The sequence below is a fragment of the Microtus ochrogaster genome, linkage group LG2, assembly GCF_000317375.1.
Source record: "Microtus ochrogaster isolate Prairie Vole_2 linkage group LG2, MicOch1.0, whole genome shotgun sequence".
NCBI classification, from domain to species: Eukaryota; Metazoa; Chordata; class Mammalia; order Rodentia; family Cricetidae; genus Microtus; species Microtus ochrogaster.
The window spans coordinates 49,300,801-49,320,958 of NC_022028.1; the positions used below are offsets into that span (position 1 = coordinate 49,300,801).

The window sequence follows — 20,158 nt, forward strand, 5'->3', positions numbered from 1 at the left end:
TACATAGGGTCCATCAAACTGCCATTCACTCTGGGTACCTGACGCCTCCTCAGGGCCTTGAGGACAGCCATGGGCCAGCAACTGAGGAGTGCTGTTGCCAGGCACGGGGTGTTTACATCTGTTTCTCACCCACCCCTCTGAGTCTGACTCAAGCAAGTCACCTTCTGGTACCTCCTTCAGGCCCCTTGCTGGTTCTGTATGTGAAGGTACTTCCCCCACGTAAAGGTCATCCAGGGCCTCCAGTGGGTGCTTTCCACATTATTCTGGGTAGGAACATGGGCTGCTTATAAACAGCCCCAGATCTCCATCAGCAGGAATAAGAAGCCTCCATTGCTGTTGTCCGATCCCCCCCTCCACACACAACCCATCTCCACAACTAGGACCAGTGTGGCCATATCTATGATCCAATGGCAATCTTCAAAAACCAGGGATTAGGATCCTTATGCATTGGAATCTGCCATTATTTAAATAAGGAAAAACTGAATGCATTGCCCAAGAGTGAGAACTGCAAAGTTAGACAATATGGAAATCAGGCTGCAGGAGACATAGGAAACGAAGCATCCGGGGCTTCTGTTGCAGAATTTTGCTGGCAGGGCACTGACTGTGCCAAGTATCTGCATACTTTCGTTTTTCTTTTGTGCTAGGCACTAAACCCAGGGGCCCTGCTAGAGAAGTGTGCTCTACCACTGACCCATCCGCCAACTCTGCCTGTTTCTTATCTGATCCGAAGAGACTGGACCAGAGGACTGTAGGAATGCCTATAGTCCTGATGTACTATAGTCAAGTTCTGAGAAGTTGTCTCTGTAGGACTTGGCACTGAGAGAGACCAGCGAGGCACGGGGTCTGGATGCTGTCTTCTCAACACCAACCCTGCCCCCGCCTGAGCTCCATGACACATTCTCACCCTGGGGGCCACCTGAAGCTCTGCAAATATTTCTGTCACTTGCAATAGAGGGCTAGTTTTCTTCCAGCCAGAGATAAAGAGGGTTTACAGGGAAAAGCAAAGAACTCCCTAATGGAATGGCTCTTCTTTAGGCTTCCCTCCTGCCCCTTCTGACAAGACAGGGCCTTGGAATTCAGGGAGAGATATATCTCCCCAACCCATATGATGTCCTCTGTGACCATCCTCAGTGCAAGCTGGCAGGCAGGGATGGGGATCATAGCCGCCTCATCTAGGGTTTAGGCAACATGCTTCCCCACTGGCAGATGGACCCCACCACCATCACCACCAAGGGACATTACAGCAGTCATTCACAAGGTGGGGTTAGAATGTCTCTCTGGGGTAAGTGAGACAGAAATAAAATCCATACTCTGTTAAGTAATAGTAACAGGAACTGCTGAACCAGGTGTTTTATCCCACACTCAGTACCGAAGTCTGCTGTCCCTGACAGATGCCCTGGGGACAGCAATCCACAACCCAAGTCCCCAGGAAGGAACAGGGCTGAGCAGGGCCTTGGGGTCACACTGGTGTCAGCACCAGGCCCTCTCCTCCTTTGGAGGGGAGCTTCAGCATCTCTCTCTGACCCTCCAGTATCTTCTAGGGCTAGAGGAGCTGCTGACAAGCAGGGGCTGCCTGGACCACTGTAAGTAAGACCCAGTCCTCCCCTGACTCCAGGAAGATGAGAAGCAGGGACGCTTCCTGACAGTTTCTCCAAGGATCAAGTGTGGATCCCAAGTGAGCAAGCCCTCCTCAGTGGTCTGAGGCAGCACAGCTCAAGATGAAGTTCCCCAGTAGCAGATGGGAATTGGGAATTCCCCCCCCCCCCGCTGCACGCCCCATAACTGGAAAGCGCTGGAGCAGCACCAAGTCAACTGCATGCCAAGCCCTCGAGACCACACAGCAAAAGTACACAGTACGCAAACAGCTTCACAGGTCGCTGCCCCACCATGTCCGCTCCGAAGGGCGACAGGTGTGGGACTGTGGAACAAAATGGATGAGCTTCTGGGGGCCACGAGTCTTCTCCAGAGGGAGTTACACCATTAGTCTGTTATTAACCCATGATGCTTAGCTTTTCCGTTTCATTATTACCCATGCTGCTTAGTTTCGCCATTTCATTCCAGGGTCAAGCTCTAGATGGGTCTAATCTCAGCCCACGACTTCATGCAGCTCCAAACAGCTATTTAGACAGCCCAACAGAAAAATTGTAAACTTACTTAGAGCATTGTAAATGTTTTGAAAAAAAAAATTCAAACTTGGTTGTGGAATTCTCAAGCGTGAACTCTACGGGTGACCATGTCAAAAGGTTTGACATGCCCGTGAGGTGCTTCAGTGTCTTTTCTCAGGGTCCAGGTTTGGTAAGACGGTTTTCCCTAAGGGAATCTCAGAAAGTCAAAGTATAGGGTGAGAATGGCACCTGCCTCTAGAACTTTCTACCTCAACCCTGGCTGCCCAAGTCCTGGGACTTTTCTCCCCCTTCTGCACTATCCCCAACAGGCCAGTCTATGAAGCAAGCACAACACTGTGGCACTCATTTCCTAGGGAACACACAGGCCTCTGGGTCTGACCGCCCCATGGAACATGTCCCACTCCCACCTGTGGCAAGCTTGGGGACAGAAAGGGATCTATGGCACCTGAACGCCCTGAATCAATGGGCTCTGAGAGCTGGTAGACTAGCCTGGGCTCCATCAGGATCCCAAGCTCAATGTTCTCACCACATATCTATGAAGCTCAGAGTGTAAGGTTTTCAGAAACCCATACTCCCCTTGCCAGGCCTAGAGAGTGCTAGGGTAAAGGCCACAGACACCCACACCAGCCAAATTCCTTCTGAGCCTGCTCACACCCTGATGCCCTCTTAAACCTGCCCCCTGTGCCTTCAGTCCCATGGGTGGAGCTGAAGGTCATGCCAGCCATGTGTGAGTAAGTGTGGAATGTTCTGGTCTTGGCTGTTTGTTCTCCCCAAGCACGGCTTGCAGGTGTCACCTGGGGGGACCTGTTGGGGGCCTCCACCCCTGGAAGCATCCAAAGCTCGCCAGACTTGTCTAGGTTCTCTGTTTCCTCCTCGCTGAGAGCTACTGTAGGCAGCAAGCACATGTGTGTTCAAGGTCACTGGTGGCCATGATCATAGCTGGTCACTGACTGCTTCACATGACTTCAAGGATCAAATGGAAGGACTTTAGGAGTCAAGTCTGGGCTTTGCCTTGGGGTCCCTCCTGTCATGAGCAGGGTCTCTGAAGCGTCATGCTGTGGTATCTTCTTTGATTGGGGGGAAATGGTGCTGGGGGGACAGCCTGGCTGGCATCCTGTCCTAACGCTGCACCATCATCCTCAGCAGCCTTCCTCGCTTATAAAACCCCGCTCCTCTCACAGCCTATGATGACGGCACACAGGATTCTCAGCATCATAAGAGGGTACCACCTGGAGCAGAGGTGATGGGATGTCATCCTCACGCACTACTTTTCTGGGTCCAATTTGAGGAATGGGGTGCTAGAAGCCTGGACATCACCAGATACCCCCAAATGACCAGAAGAATGTTCTAGAATTGACGGCCAGCTCTGCGGCTCTGAAGATACCATTGAGCCAAGGCTCCTCCTCACTTGAATGCCCTGAACATCTGCCTGTGGGAGCTGCATGGTAGGCAGGCTGGAGGGCGTCTGTTTGAACAGTGGAGATTACTCTAGAAGTCCATGTTACACATAGACATATTGAGGTAAGGTCAGAATGGAGATTGATCTGGGGCTTGGCAGGTAGCCACCCCGATCACTTTGGGCTCTACCACACACAGACCTGTAACCTTGGTTGGGTCTTGAACACATCTCTTGTGACAAACGCAGTGACTTTGAGGACACATGGCCCACAAAAGGCTGAGGCAGGATCTGACAGCAACCACGCACTGGCTCCTTGACTTCTAACACATGGGATCACAGCAAACTTTCGTTTAGAATGACTAAAGGGCTTTTAATCCACTGCAATGATTCTATTATGATTGGTTTCTGATGTCATTCACAAACCCTGTTTATTCAGCTCTGCCTGTGGAACATTAGGCTTTGTGGGTGTCAAGCTGTTTGACCCACTGAGATAAGGCTTATTGCTGTTCTGACTGCCTGCTTTATAGAGTAGGTAAACTCACCCAGTGTCCTGCTGGTGAGTTGAGGAGTGAGTTTTATAACTCCATTCCCAACCACTGGACTCCTTACTTGGCCTTATCCTTGACTGGGATGGTGTTAACTGGTGTTAAGACTTGGAGCCATTTTATTAAGAAGAGAGACAAAGAAGTAAAGTTCAAACCAAATGCAAAAGTTGTTTAATTTATTTTAGCCTCTTTTCTTGAGTAAAAAGGGAAATGCATTTTCTATAAATTTGTAAGATTACGGAACTTACTGTAAACATCTGTAAACCCTGGCCTCAGGTGTTGAGGCTGCTTCTCTGCTGACACTTTTGCCGTCCTCACTGCGGCTACCAGATAGAGAGCGGGTACAGCTCTCTCCTGTTCACTCATGAAGATCCAGCCACAAGACAAAAATACACAGGGCCTGAGAGTCTCACATCCTCCCTAGATGACCTACATTAACCTCTCTCAGGAGGCAGGCTCTGAAGTGTAATGTTGCTTACCCAGCTCCGTTTCGGTGGCGGAAATTTCCACCTGGCCACTCACGAAGGCCGATGCTTAAATATAAACACTCTCCAAGATGCAAAACTCATCGTTCAAAGACCTGAAACTTCTCAGCGGGCCACTCAGGTGTGACTTGGCAATGAGCTGTCCTGTGTAAGGCAGTGCCAACTCCCAAGTAAGCCATGTTTATCAATGACTCTGAAAGTAAGGCTAATTCGGTTCTGATAATGGCCACCGGGAAGACCCAGCGTAAGTCTTAGAAAGGTGGCTCTGAACCTCCGAGAGGAACGTGACTGCAGTTGTTAGGGACAAAGACCTACCCCTGTGGTCCTAACAAGCCATGCTCAGCCACCTACCCCCAATATGCTGATTAAAGAGACAAAATAATAGTGAAAAGTAGAGAAAGGAGATTTACTCGATATAGTCTCATTGGGAAGAATAAATAAAGAGGCCCAGGGAGCCCCAAGTCCACCTTTAGGGCATGGACAAGAGGCTTAGGTGTGAGAAGAGGAAAGGAGGCGTGACTATAACTAAGCAGCCCTGGTCAAGCATCTTTTTTTTCTTTAATTTATTTATTTATTAAAAATTTCTGCCTCCTCCCCGCCACTGCCTCCCATTTCCCTCCCCCTCCCCTGATCAAGTCCCCCTTCCTCATCAGCTCGAAGAGCAATCAGGGTTCCCTGACCTGTGGGAAGTCCAAGGACCACCCACCTCCATCCAGGTCTAGTAAGGTGAGCCTGGTCAAGCATCTTGCCACCACCATGAACCCATCATTGTCTGGGCTCTGGGCTCTCCTGCACGGTGGTCTGATACATCAGTAGTGCGTTCAGTTCAGGCCTGGGGAACAAGGGCCTTTTTGGCTTTTCCCTTATCCTAGCCTGAGTTTCTTGGGGGAAATTCCAACGTCTTGGGGACCAGTGTTAAAGTCCATTGGCCGCAGGGAAGGGCACAGGGTCTCTGGGAAGCTCCCCCAGACTACTCAGGTAACAGAGAGCTCGGAGACCTATGTGGCACAAGGCTCCAAGGCCCCGCATCCCTGTCCCTCACTAGATGGAGCTAAGGACACCTCTACACAGGGTTCTGGGCATGCGTTCATGTTAGTACCATGTGTGTCAGTGTCTTCAGCAACACTGTAGTTATCACAAACGCACACTTCCCTCTTTTGACAGAGGTTTCCGCCCACCTCCCTGACAAGCCCCACTCCGGAAACAGAAGGGGGTTCACTGTACCACTGTTACTCCCCACCATCAAGCTCCAGCTTCCGTCAGTCTGCCTGCCATCAGTTCTGAGAATTGACACTTAGGAGCCATTGTCTCGTTTGCAAAAGGTTAACTCTACAACCACAAAACGAGGTAGAGAAGCAAGCCGGGAAAACACAACCCAGAGAAGTCACCAGTCCCAAGGGGTCCCCTAGCATTTGGGCACGAACCCCAAAGGTTGAGCCAGCCATAGGTATGATAGTGCTTGGTACTTCACAAGGTGCCTAAATTAAGCCCAAAGGAGCCAGCAGGCTGGTGTCTCAAGAACGTCCTGGTCCCCTGGGAGGGTGTGACATGGCCCCTCCTGTTCCACCCATGTCCTGGGCCTCCAGTTATCCGAATGAGAGGACCCGAGCTTTCCTCACATCTGTGGGTTCACAGACACAGCTTCAGACACTACAAAGTGCAGCCCTGGAGTTCAGCTATTGTTTGTTCCCTGCCATGCCCAGGATGGAAGTGACTCAGCTGGGCCAGGGAAGCCCTCCGGATTCCAGCTGGTTTAGCAGAGCCACAAACCAGTCTCAAAGGGAAATTCCAAGGCTTGGGAACCCACCCTGGTTCTTTTCCAGACCATATCATAGAGAAGAGGTGTGCCTCTTATGCCTTCCCCTGCTCTGAACTTGAAGCAAATAAGACCATTTCCAAAGAGTCACAGGCCAGCAGTGTCTCTCAGAAAAAGGTGTGACCTGGAGCTATGAGCTCTCTTTGACTTTAAACAGTAGTTTAGAAGCCTCCCTCCCCACCCTCAGCCTCCACTTATACCTGGAAGTCTGATTAAACTTGAAGGGCATAGCCAGCATGCAAAAAAAAAAAAAAAAAAAAAAAAAAAAAAAACCCAACAACAAAAACCCAAACCCAAGCATTCTGTTCTGGTATCTGCTGTGTTTTCCCCACCCAGTCACATCCCCCAATTAAGCTTAAACAGGAAACAACCCTATGTGTGTCAAAATATTCATCCAGTAATATGTCCTGCTTCATCTGCTTCAGCGCATTCCTGTTGGGAGAGTTCTCAGTTCCGGGTGCCTTTTGGACCTGGAGTAGAGCGTGGGACCAGGGGCTTTGCACTCTGCAGAAAGGACCACTTGAGCCCCCTAGAGCTGCAACATCATCCTCTTAGCAACAGTGCTGCGGCCGACAGCCAATCCCGCAGCTCCTCGCTGCTTCCAGCTAGAGGTTACTAGCGAGCATTGACCGATAGTAACCCCAACGCTGGCGTCGGTGGCGGGCAGGCATGCACTGCGCCTGCGCAGCAGCTCACACCTGCCCCGCCTGCACCTGCCCACTGGAGGAAGCAGCGCCTTGCTGTGTCTCTTTCCAGTCATTGAGAATTCAGTTTCCTAAGAACTCAAAGATTCTGCAGGCAACCTCCACTGAGCCTGCAGCCAGGGTTACATGTAGGCAATGGAGCCAGTGTGTCCTGGCCGCCTGTAGGAAGCACACAGGACCACAGAAGGAAGGGAGGGGTGCTCTAAGCAATAAAACCCGTGATAGGGCTGTCACTTGGCTGGTGCCTCCAATACTGGGCCATGAAGATAACAGTTGGCTGGAATGAACTATTCGCTCATTCATATTCATATTTATTCTCTCTTGCACTCTTTCTTGCTCTCTCTCTCTCTCTCTCTCTTCCTCTCTCATCTTGGAGATCAAACAGAGATCCAATGGGTCCAGCAGGCACTGACGGTCAGTGTTCTGGACTCTGGGCAGATGCCAAAGCTGCCACCTGTCCAAACCTAAAAGACTCCCCCACCCCTCCAGGACCTCCACTGACACAGGCAAAGAGGCCTTCGTGGGGACACCTGACAGTGTTTATCTCCTGAACAAGGACACGACACAGGTCATCCTATGTGGGTCTGGGCCTCCCGGAACACTTTGAGGCAGAGAGCTAAGCTCTGAGGTAATGAGACAATGTGGGAAAGCACACGGTAAATAAACAACAGCTATTTTTAATTGCAACCTAAGCACGACTCCCTCAAAAGTGGGAGAAGAAGCGCAAGACTGAGACACCCCACAATTCGTGCTTGGATGCCTGGCCCAGGCACTGCGGGGCAGAGAGTGACAGACAGAGAGCAGGTGACTCATGCTGCTTCTCCACCGAGCACCACCCTTACCGGTGACAGAGAGCAAGAACCTTCAGGGAGGAGAGCTCCTCTCTGCCCTGTTACCCACAAGTGTCACCACGCTGTGTAATCACGAAGCAAAACTGGGACCTTGTTTCTCCACCGGCCACATGTTCCTCATGTCTTCTGTCAAGGTTGCCCACCCTGGTGCACTTGGTGACTGTCTTGTCCCCGGTCCGTTTCTTACACTGTCCAGTTTGTAAGCCCATTTCAAGACCAAGATGAGTTGTCCCGCAGAGTTCTAGAAGCAGGACCTGGGCCAACACAGGAGCTCAGGCTGACTTTAGTGCACAAGCATGTTCTGAGAAGGAGCCTTGGGCAAGCACGTCCATTGCTGTCCAGGAGTCTCAGTTCCTGGTGATTGAAGTGAACGAACAGGCTGATTTGTGGGCAGGGATGGTGCAGACGACTTGCCCCTGTACATGGGAGTTCAGACTAGGGCAGGCCCAAGACGCCTGCTGGTTCCACGATCTAGATTCTATATATAGGTCTTGACTGGATATAATCATAGCCTTGATAGTCTTTCTAGCATATCTTACTGTTGACACTGAATGCCATTTGCCCCACTGCACAGAGGTAGCTAACAACACAGCTGGCGCAGAGGGAAGTGAAACCATTGGCTCTGGATCATGTGGGACGGAACCAGCGGGGCGCATCGGCCGTTCTTGTCTCTGGAAAGGCCTTTGACACATTTTCCTCACAGGGGCAAAGCACCAGCATCGGATACATGTAATTTGAAGATGCATTTTCTTTCGCACACAGTAGGGTTTTTTTTCTCTCAGCATTGTCTCCTGAGGGACGTGCCTTGTGACCATCACCTCGCTCATGTGGCGTAGCCTGGACCGTATTTAATCTGACCCACGTGGTTACCTCTTTTCCTTAAATAAGCGAATCTGTTGGTGTAAGAACTGAACTCAAAGAGAGCAGGTGTACAGTTACTAAACATTGTTTCCCTGCCAGTTTACAAACAAAAGAAACGGTTTTATGTTCAGCAAGCTGTCAGCTGTGGTTATTTCTTGAACCAGGAGACCCGGCTTCAGTTTAAAAGGACTTTCCATCTCAGAAGGTGGACATTTCTGGATACAAGCCCACACTGAGGTGCTAAGTGCAAGCAGGGTGCAGGGCGAGCACGGCAAGAATGTCCTTGGAAAATTAAGTAGTGACACCAGCGTCCGTGGAGCAGCGGAGCACAGGCCTGCAAAGCCACCCTGCAGAGGCCAGATGGCTCCAGAACGGGGACATTCTTGGGAAAGTGACAATGAGGTCACATGCCCAAATAAAGAAATTGCCCAAAAAGAGTGCTCAGGAAACCAAGAACTCAGGACCAATGTCATCAGGGTGCCTGACCCATGCCCAGAGGTGTCAGCCCTGGCCACACAATGCTTTGGATACACACACCTCTCACCCCAGTTCTCGGCTGGAGAGAGCTAGCTTCTCATGTGGGGGGACAGAAGGGAAAAGGTGTGCCAGGCAGAAGACAGGAGGCACAAGAGCCTGGATGCTGAGACGAAAAGCTAGCAAGTCGACGGCACCCAGCAACCACTGCCCTTGAGTCTGTCCCGAGAGTCGCCCTCCTTATAACCAAGGGTGCTGCTCTCAGAACCCTGAACAGATGGCCTGCCCATCTGTCCCCAGGAGTCACCAAATACTGAAGAGCTAAGAACTGGCTTCTGGGTTCACCAAGGCAACAGATGGCCATTGGTAAACTCTCAGAAACACTAACACCACAACAGAGTCTCTACAAGCAGGTTGGGGCTATCCACTGCTGGACAGGGTTAGCTACGACCCTAAATAAAGCAGACAGTGTCTTAAAGCAATTTCCTTTGGAAGCCAAAAGAAAGCCTAGCATAAGACAGGCCTTGAGACCCAAAAGAGTTCCTCCATGCTAGGGGACCGTGAATCCCCCTTGAAACCTGAGCAACCTCATCGCTGTCTTGGGGCTCTTTGGAACCTTCCCTTGCTGGTTGGTAGAAATCCAAGCTCCCTAATGGAATTCCTGAAAGGGGTTTATTAATGGCACATTCCACTCATTTTAGCCAGCCTGTAATGACAAGCCTTGGGAAGCGTGATGGAAATGAGGAGAAAGCAAACCTTAATCTGAGAAGGGTGTTTAAAGGCCTTTCATAACCCAGAAGCAAACCAAGACAGATGATCGGCTTGGAGCTGCCCAGACTGCTTCACTCCTTCCTGTTTTGGGGGAGGGGGGCAGGGCTGACACTGGGGGACTCAGTCGCAGCACAGACTGTGGTGCGTGCTCTACTCTGTCTACGGAGTGTGGCGACATAGCCTGGCCTGGCTGAGGGACAGTAAAGAAAATGTACTGAAGGCCCAGGTGTGATTGTGTTTGTTCCCAACCTAAACGCCACCAGGTGAACTTTGTAGGTGTATTTAATTCCTAAGAGCCATGTCACTTGCTGGGGAGAGCATGCTCCCTGCCATTAGCTCCTTCACTGGCATGGCCACGAGACAGGAGCATCTCACCAGAGGATGGAATTGCAAAACCCTCCAGATAGCCTTATCAATGACACATCCACCAGGACCATGAGATAGGAACCACGGCAGTCACTCACAACTCCATCCGTCCTGGAGTTGTTCAGGGTGAATCCCCCGTCAGGCGCGATGCGCATGAGGTTCCTTACAGGCAGCCAATCTTAGTTTGAAATTCCACAGGCATGGTTTTAAGTTGGTCCTTCCTACTGCCATGACCTTGAGATGGGTAGAGGGGTCAGAACCCCTCCTGAAATGGCCTCATGGGCCAAGCAAGCTTAAGAAGTTACCTCATGCAGCCAGCTAAGCAGGAAACCGCCCAGATGTGCTAGAGTGGCAGAGGGGACAGTCTACAGAGCACTCTACATTAGCCAATCCATCCTAAAGAAATAGAGACCACTGTGTGGGTGGCATGAGCCTCCACCCCTCTCATCCGCTCAGTTTTGCCAGGGGGATCCTGGGCCCAGGCTGTCTTCCAGTGTCGTTCTGGCCCGAGGGCTAGACCTCTCCCATCAGTCCCCAGTCACAACAGCTAGTGTGACGGTACCAAAGGCGAGATTGTTCCGAGTCATTTGTCCCATCAGCTCACACTACGTGAGTGGGTTCCTTGAGGGAGAGTAATTAGCAGATCAGAAGCCGGTGAGGTGCTCCTTGGGGTGTGGGGTGTCCCCCCGAGACTGGTTCCTTTCACAATTATGTTCCCTACCAGGAATCTATTACATGATCTAGTTTTTCCTCCAAAGACATCATTAATCACAAGATGAAAACCTAAGTACAATTGAAAATACATGTTTGCCTAAGCATTGTCAGGGCTTAGCGGTTTGTCAAGCTTCCCAGATGTGAGCCAGAGTGCCCTACGCAAAAGCCCCGGATACCGTCTGTCCCTTTCCAAATCCCCTTCCCCCTAGCAGCATGAATTTGACATTCTTCTCACTCTGCCTGCTTTCTTTGAGATGACAATGTGCTTACAGTGTTATTGTCTTCAGAAGGCCCCACATTCTGGGAGAAATCGTGGAAGAAAGTGGTTCCCGTGGAGGTCTACAGAGGGCTCCAGCATCTCTCCGGATAAGGGAAGAGAGCAGCTGGGTCCCCTCTCTGACTCTGCCTTTGGACAGCCTCTGCTCCTGGACTCCTGTCACCTGCACCGATCTATCCATCTGATGGGCCAGATGCTCTCAGGGTTCCTCATTCACACAACTCAGGAGTTGTCCCTCCAGCAGTGCGGTGGCCGCCAGCCCCAGAGTCACAGTCAGCCCGGCACATCACGGTGAATCCCAGAAGCCAGCAACCAATCCACTTGATATACAGACAGCAAAGCTAATCAGGTGGCAGCAAGAAGTGCCTTCTACTCTGAAGGTCACCTTGGAGCCACACAGAGTGGATGGCAGATCCAAAATCACTATGATGGAGAAGGGGAAATGGAAAGAGCGGCCAGGAAATGACCTCACAGCTCCAGTTACTGCTGGAACCTGTGAGGGTCGCTAGCTATTGGAGGGGCAAAGCAGCAAAGGGCCCACATGGGGGGAGCAGAATCCGTGGGCATTCAGGAGCAGAGGTGGGGGGGGTCATGTGGCAAACGGGTAAGGAATGTGGAGCATGTCAGCCAGCCCGATGCCTCGTCCTGGGTAAAATGCACACTTTATTGACTGCCTGCTACAGTGGCGGTTCCGAGGCTATTAAGCCCCTCGATCCAGAATCACCAGGATACAGCTCTGAAGAGCACACTGGAGAGCACACTGGAGAGGTTACAGGGGCCTGCAGCTCACGTCATTCACAGCTGATAGAACAAATGACCGGCTTTCCTGCCTGCAGCTCTACCAGACCCCCAGCCTCCAGGAAGAGCCCCATTTCCCTGCTGGCTGCAGGAAGAAGACCCAGATGGCTCAGAACAAGGCAAGGCCTGGCCACCATGTTGGGCTTCACAGAATTCACAATCACCACTGTGGTCTCCGGACCACTTCTCTCTAGATCAGGAGTCCGGCCAAGCCCCTTAACCACTCTCTGCCTTAGCTGCCCCCGTATTCAATGAGAAGAAGATGGGCTCTTCTTTTCCATTTCAGCTTCATGCTGACATGCCAAGGCATCTAGATTCTGAGTTGTAGGTCTAGCAACGAGGGAAGGACAAGGCACACGGCGGGGAGGGCCCCTCAGTGATGCCACTGCAGGGGAGGAAAAGGGAAGCTATGGAAGAGGTCAGCAAGCCACACCTCGCTGGTTGAGCAACCGACAACAGGGACACACCAGACGGAGCGTGTCTGTCATCCCCTCTGACTCATGGGCAAGTCCCACAGGGCTCGCGTTCGACTCCTCCCATGCCTGAACCCACAGAGGTTACTACAGGGCAAGTGGCCACCTGGCTGAATGTCCATGAAGGCACTGAGGATGCACTCTGGCTGGCTGACTCTGAAGGTGAACGTGACCTGCTCACCATCAGAGCACGTGAGGTGGAAACAGCACGGGGGGAGCTGCCCCTCCTGGGTCAAGATTTCTGTGCTGGGTCTCAACTCAAGACGCTGCGATGGTTCATCAGATGCCAGCTTGCTAGGATTTAGAACTACCATAGCAACAAATGTTGGGGCACTTCCGTGACGGATTACCTAGACTGCGTTAATGGAAGTGTGGAGACCCACTCTAAATGTGGGAGACACTGTTCCACGGGTTGGGGTCCTGGACTTCATGAATCGGAAAAAGAGAGTGAGCACAAGCCCTCATCTCTCTCTGCTTCCTGACTGTGGGCACAACTGACCAGCTGCCTCATTCTCCTGCTGGCATGACTTCTGCTATGGTGGGCTATCCCCTGGACCTGTGCGCCCACACAGACCCCTTCTTCCTTAAGTTCTTTCTGCCAGGGACTTGGAAAAGTGACGCACGCCCAAGGCTGCACACATCCAAACCGCCCCATGGCAAACCGCCTTCACCTACAGCATGGGTTTCCAACCCCCACCACAGCATCTCCAAGGCCACGCACAGAGCTCACTGTGTGTCTCACAGGTCTGCCACGATTTACCTGCATTAACCAACGAGGCCCACTTAGTACATTTTTCTGTAAAATCTGTATATCCCTCCCTTGCCATTCCAGTAGGCTCCACAGAATGGGCTTGTGGCCGAGCCCGGTGCAGTTTCCTTCTTAACAAAACAGGCCGACATCTGGGAATGTGGGTGTCAGGTAACATGCCCTACAATCAGCCCTCGAGAGGGGACAGGGCCTGTTCCCTGGTTGTGCAAACCCAGACATAATCGTTCACAACCACGGAGCTCAGAGGTCCTGGGCATTGACTTCTCAAGTTTCCAAAATTTTGTTTACCACCGAGACCAGATTGCCCCTGCAAATGATCTCACAGGCTTAGCTTCAAGAGGCAGAAAAACAAAACCAAGGGAAGAAAAGAAAGAGGAGAAGATGAAAACCATGAAAAGGCTCCAACTTAGCCCTCTTAAAAAGCAAGGTTGTGCCAATATTTAAGAGCTCCTCCCTTCAACCCCTCCCTCCCCAAACTGGTCTTCCAGTGGCACCTGATGTACTCTGGATGTCTGAAGTTCCTTTCTGACTTCTGATTTGTACAAGGTGATACAGTGGCTGGCAGGGAATGCCTGGTCTGTTCCACGGCTACCCCCTACAAATAGACGGCTAGACTAGGAGCCAAGAACCAGCCGAAAAAGGCGTGTGTACCCAAGCTCTTTCAGCATCAACAGGGTCCCTCACCATATGGTGCTCCAGAGGCCTCCGAGGCTCCATTTTCCCATTAATGGACACAGTTCACCAGCACCACACACTGGAGAATCCTCCCAGGAAGGCCGTGCCAGACCATGGAATGCTCTTGAACAACTGAGTGTTGGTTGGCAACATACACTTTCTCTGAATGGCTGGAGAGCAATTCCACCCTGAAAGACGGGCATAAGCTGAGCATCCTTTAGGGAGGCCCCTCAGAGCACAAACCCATGCTAGCAACAAGTAAAGCTGCTGCTGGGTGAGCCCTGTGCAGTTCTTTATCCAGGCCCCAATACTGGAAATCCAAGGTACTGGAACTCACTCCTCTGAGCACTACCAGTGGAAATTTCCATATGACTGAGTGTGACAACTCACAACCAAAATATAGATCGCATGAGAAAAATGCGTAAAATTACCTTCGGGTGTATATATCCCTAAATTGTCCAAGAAACAGATGACTGTCATGGTCACATTTGACTCCTGTCCCCAAGGTACCTCATTATGGATATGTACATATTGTCTAAATCCAAAATATATATGCAACCAGCAGCATTCCAACAAGGGACACTCAATCTGTACCAACATCATCAAAGTTTAGAGCCACTGTGACTTTGAGACTGTCTAATCTAACTGTGTTAGATTTCACAAGAGAGAAGTGGGCCGTGCATCAGTGAAAGGAAACTGGCCAAGGCAGGGCTGCATCAAGAACATATCTCAGCCTTCCAACTGCAGCCCGAGACTCTCCCCAAACACGCTGTGGCTTCCTTCATAGGCTCTCCCCGAGCACCACCACCAAGCCAATGACTTCCTTCCCTACCTTTCTTCCTCCACCAGGGTCCCTCGGGAACGGAGTAGGAAAGGTCCTTGAATTCGATGTTGACAGCCGCCCTCCGAGGCAAGGAGGAGAAGCGCTGGGCCTCTGTGAAGTTGTTGTCCACTTTCTTCAGATGACCATTTAGCAGATCTGTCTCGACATCGTCCACGTTGCTGGACACAACCTCGTCCACCGACACACACACGGACTTGGGCTCCGTCATCGCTGCAGAGTAGCTGCTGGCATTCTAGGAAGCAAAGTGGATGCGGTAAGATGTGTTATGTGCTCTCTGGGGAGAAAGCATCAAGAGACCTGCCGCTGGGCTCAGGGTCATCGATTATCCATAGGGATACTTTTTAAACTTGGAGAGTACCTTTGTCCCCAGAGGAGAGAGAGGCCACCTGCAGGAATTGTCCCAGCTAACCATCACTCTTGCTTCTAATAAAAAGGACACCGAAGATAAGAGGCTAAACACACCTACAGTCTTCCTTCAGGATCACAAAATCTGATCATAAAACTTCCCAAAGTAACTCGCTTTCCTCTAGGAAGAAGGGAATGAGTTACCATGGAAAGTCACCTCTTTCCGGTCTACTCAAAAACCTCAGTGAAGACACACGAGGCCCTGAAGAAGGTACAACTGACACCGGCTTAAATATTTAGAGCAAGCTGTTGTCACATGTTCCCGTGTCATCTCCTGACGTGGCTAGGGCAGCATTACTAAAGTCCTGGTATGTGGGGGCTGGCCGCATTTTACTGTCACACTTTCTAGATCCCTTGTAATTTCACTCCACTGTATCTTCCTAATACTATTGGAGGGCCGGAGGCAGAGAAACTGAGGCACAGACGACTTAAAACACAGTGAGGTGCTTCCTATATTACCAAGGCACCGTGTGGCTAGCTAAGTAGGGCTACAGACAAGTGCTGCAACTCTCTATTATATGCAGAGCCCAAAACTTTAGCTTTTAAAGCTGCAAGGCACCAAATGCACATAGCGGGTAGGCCAAGACCCAGGAGTATTTATGCAAAGCAAGGGGTTTGCTTTTCTAATGGCTTGGCCGCCCTGGCCTGATCAATACGCCTCAGGAACCTCCAAACGCAGCAGCAGAGTCCTGAGGGGACACGTTGTTCTAAAGTGATTCTAGCTGTCTCCTGAAGCTAGGGGGAACGTCCAAAAGAAAGAGCCTTCTGCAGGCTCAGCCAGCTGCTGATAACCAACAGGGGTGGGAGTGGGGAGCTCACCCCTCACCTCTTCTGGTCACCAAAGCTACCGACTACCCCAGGACTGGTGAGGCACTGCTGTTGTCCTCTGTTCTAGAGAGGACGCACATGCCATTCTTCTTCTGTTAGTTTACTAGCTATTTCTCTAAGATTGCTTACTATTTACTACTATTTCTTAAAAAAAAAAAAAGCTATAGTGGATTATCTGCAGAAAGTCTCACAAAGGGATGGGGAGGTGACTCAGTTGGCTGGATATGCTTGCCTAGCGTGCACAAACCTCTAGGTTTCTCCAGAGCACCCTCTAACTCTAGCATTTGGGAAGTGGAAGAAGGAGGGCTGGAAGTTCAAACTCATTCTCCGCCGTGTGGTGAGTTCGAAGCCAGCCTGGCTACATAAGACCCTACCTTAAGGATAAGCAAATGACCCAACAACAAAAATCTCTACAAGCCCAGCAATTCAACCCTTCCACATACCCACCAAAAACGTGCAATTGAGCATAGAAGAGCTAGGTTTACTATCATGGCATTTGGGGGTTCAGAGTCTAGTGGTAAGCTTGGGGGGTTGTATATTTAATACAAATGGGGTATGAGAGAGGTAGACCCAGGGATTCAGGAGCTGTTGGTGATGGAAAAAGGAGATTGCACTTAAGAAAAAGATATGAGAACCACAAACATGCACTCACCTTCATGAGCATTTCCTAATTCTCACTGACATGCCTACCGGGTGAATGAAAACCAAGGCTGGAGGGAATCCTTGAAATCTAGCTCGGGGCAGCAGGCATGGAGCATGGATGCTCCTTTCAGTACCAATAAAAGCGAGTTCATATGTGCCCACAACCATGGCTGTGCTGAGACCCACAGAGACCAGTGGAGAGCCTCCCAGACAGCCTCTGTGGATATTCATCAGGTGCCTTCCCTGACAGGGCTCTTGTAGAGATAGGTCACTCTGTTATAGCTCTGAGGTCCTGCAAGAATGCACCCATGCAACTCAGAACCTACCAGCAGGCACAGGGACCTTCCCAAGACCCATCCACTGCCATGGCAGGTTTATAACCACAAGGGCTATGGAGGAGCCTGGGAAGCACCAGGTGCTGGCTTCAGGGCTAGGGTGTCCTATGGAGCACCAACAAGGCAGTCAGCCGAGGCCAGGTCCCTCCCACCCTATCTTGTCATGAAGAGGAAGTACCACAAGCTTGGCTCCAGCCCTGAGAGAGGGGGGATAGCCCTTCTCCATCATGGCCCCTGAACTCTATCCTTAGGTTCCAGCTGCTGTGGGTAATCCCTCCTTCTCCCTCTCCACAGACCCCCATCATAGGTGTTCAACCTCAAGGAAGCCAAGAAGGGATTGTTGCTTCCTTTCCTGTTGAAAGCCGCAGGAACAAGGGGGGCCTCACAGCCATCACCCCACCTACGGGCTGTGGCAGATATCAGACAGGCATCAGGCCAACATCCCGGCCTTCTCCCCGGACTCTAAATGCACATGTCCATTCCCTTGACAGACTGAACACCGAATAAAGCCAGCCAGCTAGCCAGACACAGACACAGACTCAGGCCCTCACAAGCTCAAGTTCAAGACTGAGTCTAGGGAAGAAAGCAGCCATCACAACAAGATTAAGTAAAGGCCATGGAGGCGTATTAGATGCAGACCAGACCCTGGCGTGGGAGCCCAGAACAATGTCTGCAGAAATAGTCCAGGCTGAGATCAATGAGATGAGATGGGGGCCGGGTTGTGGGGGCTGGGTTGTGTGTACCATGATCCCTGCAGGGGGCCTCTGTGAACAGGGAGCATGGACCACGGAGATGTAGACCTATATCTGGAATGTGAGTTGTGGGGTGCAGTGTGGGAGAAGGCAGGAAGTAGGGTACTTGGCATAGACGAAATGAGAGAGACAAACTCTAGAAAGAAATTATGAAGATCAGTGGGGTCTCTCTCTGACCTGGCGTGCCAGGCTCAGAAGGCTAAAGCAATCACCTGCAGAGCTAGGGATGGGGGTACTTAATCGGCAGTGGTAGCTAGGGAGGAAGAAGCCAGAGTCAGCTACTTAGGATGTGAAGTGCTCAAGAACGAGACCACGTGCCTGTACTTGCTAGGCAAGTGGCTGTAAACAGCAGTGGCTAAGATTCAGTGTGTTCAGACCACTCCAGCCTGTAGCCTGTGCTCTTAGCATTTGCACAGCATGGGGCGGGTAGGGGCAACTCCAGTTTGAAAGCGGGGGAGGGGGGGGAAGCAGCAAGGTGAGCCATCTAGCTCAGAACCTCTCAGTCAGAAGGGGTTCGGATCCTTGTCTTCTCTCACCCAGCCATTTGAGCATTGCTCACTCTATACAGCATGGGTGCTGGCCAAACTGTCCTTTAGAGTAACCGGCACAGCAAACAGGAACTCAGGCAGCCTCTCCCTGCCCATCCCCCTTCAGCAAGGACACTGGCCCCACCCTTCCTCCACTGGTGTCCAGTGGCCTCACCCAATTAATAAAATCATAAAAACCGATGTGATGAGGCAGTGGCCTGTCACTCCAAAATAGACCAGCTCTCTGGAAACACATCCTCCGAAGAGAGCGGCTAGCTTGCAATGTAGGTTATTGCGAGCTCTGCCTCAGCCTCCTGAGCTCATTAAAAATAAAGCAAACACCTATTCCCTTCTGCGCTCTCCATTGGCTGGTCTGTTCCCCTGCCTTCCCGTCTGGACACTGTGCCCTCTCCTCGTGGAATGTGTTTTGCTGATAGAACAGATGGTGAAGGCAGGAAGTCCATTCCTGGGGACTCTGTGCAGAGCGGACTCTGTCCGGACTGTTGCTAGGGGCTGCACAAGAGAATGCTTCCCTCGGCACGGGGGTAGGGTATGAAGAGTGAGGGCTGCGTGGATGCTAGGCATCTGGGGACACCAGAGTAGTGGGGAGGAGGTCACATACAGCCAGCAAACCTCACTCACTGGGAGACCCCTTTACTGGGGGCATCCAGAGACAGAAACTTCTCTCAGCACACTAGGGCAGGGGTGGTTCTCTTCTCTCTGTGCTTCCTTGCTGCCAACTACGACGCTCACCTAGATGGCACTTCAGGACATCCTGGGCACATCAGAAGAAACTACGCTAACCCATAATCAAAGCAATTCCCCACAGGAAAAGTGTCCAAATGTCACAACCCAAGCTAAGCTTAAAGGGCAGGTTACACTTGAGTGACCACTCACAGTGTCACAAAGCTGTAGTCTTACATCTCTTGGGGACACACGCCCACCTTTTGTGGCCCTGCAACCTCAGGACCTTAGTACTCCTGGAGCTCTGGCCGCCCTCCAGGGCTCTCTCCAGACTTGTAGCTCGCTCAGCCAGCATGGCAGGACCTCAGGGCAGAGGAGACTAAAAGCAAATCTTGAAGTCTTGTTATAACTGAGATAGAACAATAAAAAAAAATAGCCTGGTCTTTGACTTGTGCCAGTAGCACCTGGTATTCCTAGTCATTGCCACCTCTTACTCCCAGCCAGGTCCCACCAGGCTGGTCCTGTCTGGTGTCCAAGATTAGGCAAGATCGATGGATCCAGAGAGGTATGACCACAGGCAGATGGATATCTTAAAATTAAAACCAAAGTGCCAGGTTTCCAGGAAGAAGATTCTTTTCAAATATATCAATAGATTTCTTGGGGAATTAAAAAAAAATAAGCCCAGCCATTATGATATCTGTAACCTCACAGCAGAGGTCCAGGCTGTATCAAACCATAACGTTATAAATCAGCATAAAAACCTGTATCCTTCGGCATTCTGGTTCATTTATCCACACGTTCAAGCCAGTTCTAAATGACGGTATGTCCCGTGCAGAGGGAAGCCACCAAACTTCCTCTATTTGCAACGATCATCAATTAGCTTAACTTTCCATTGCCAGCAGAATCCCCACATTGATAGATAAACGCGCAAGGGGCAATTTTTCAGTGTTACCCAAGACAGCCACTAGATAAAAGCGAGTATCTTGAGGAGAAGCGATTCCTGTTCTCATTGATTCTGACGTGTGTCAGAACCAGAG

The 20,158-nt window shown here is 51.0% G+C and overlaps 1 protein-coding gene across 1 annotated transcript in view; it reads right to left on the minus strand.

The window, feature by feature from the left end:
- Positions 1 to 20,158, minus strand: part of Abcg1 (ATP binding cassette subfamily G member 1) — a 53,820-nt gene that overhangs the window by 32,208 nt on the left and 1,454 nt on the right. Inside the window, exon 2 of the mRNA XM_005360310.2 lies at positions 14,937 to 15,180. Coding sequence (XP_005360367.1) covers positions 14,937 to 15,180 — 244 coding nt within the window. The remainder of the gene's footprint in view (positions 1 to 14,936; positions 15,181 to 20,158) is intronic.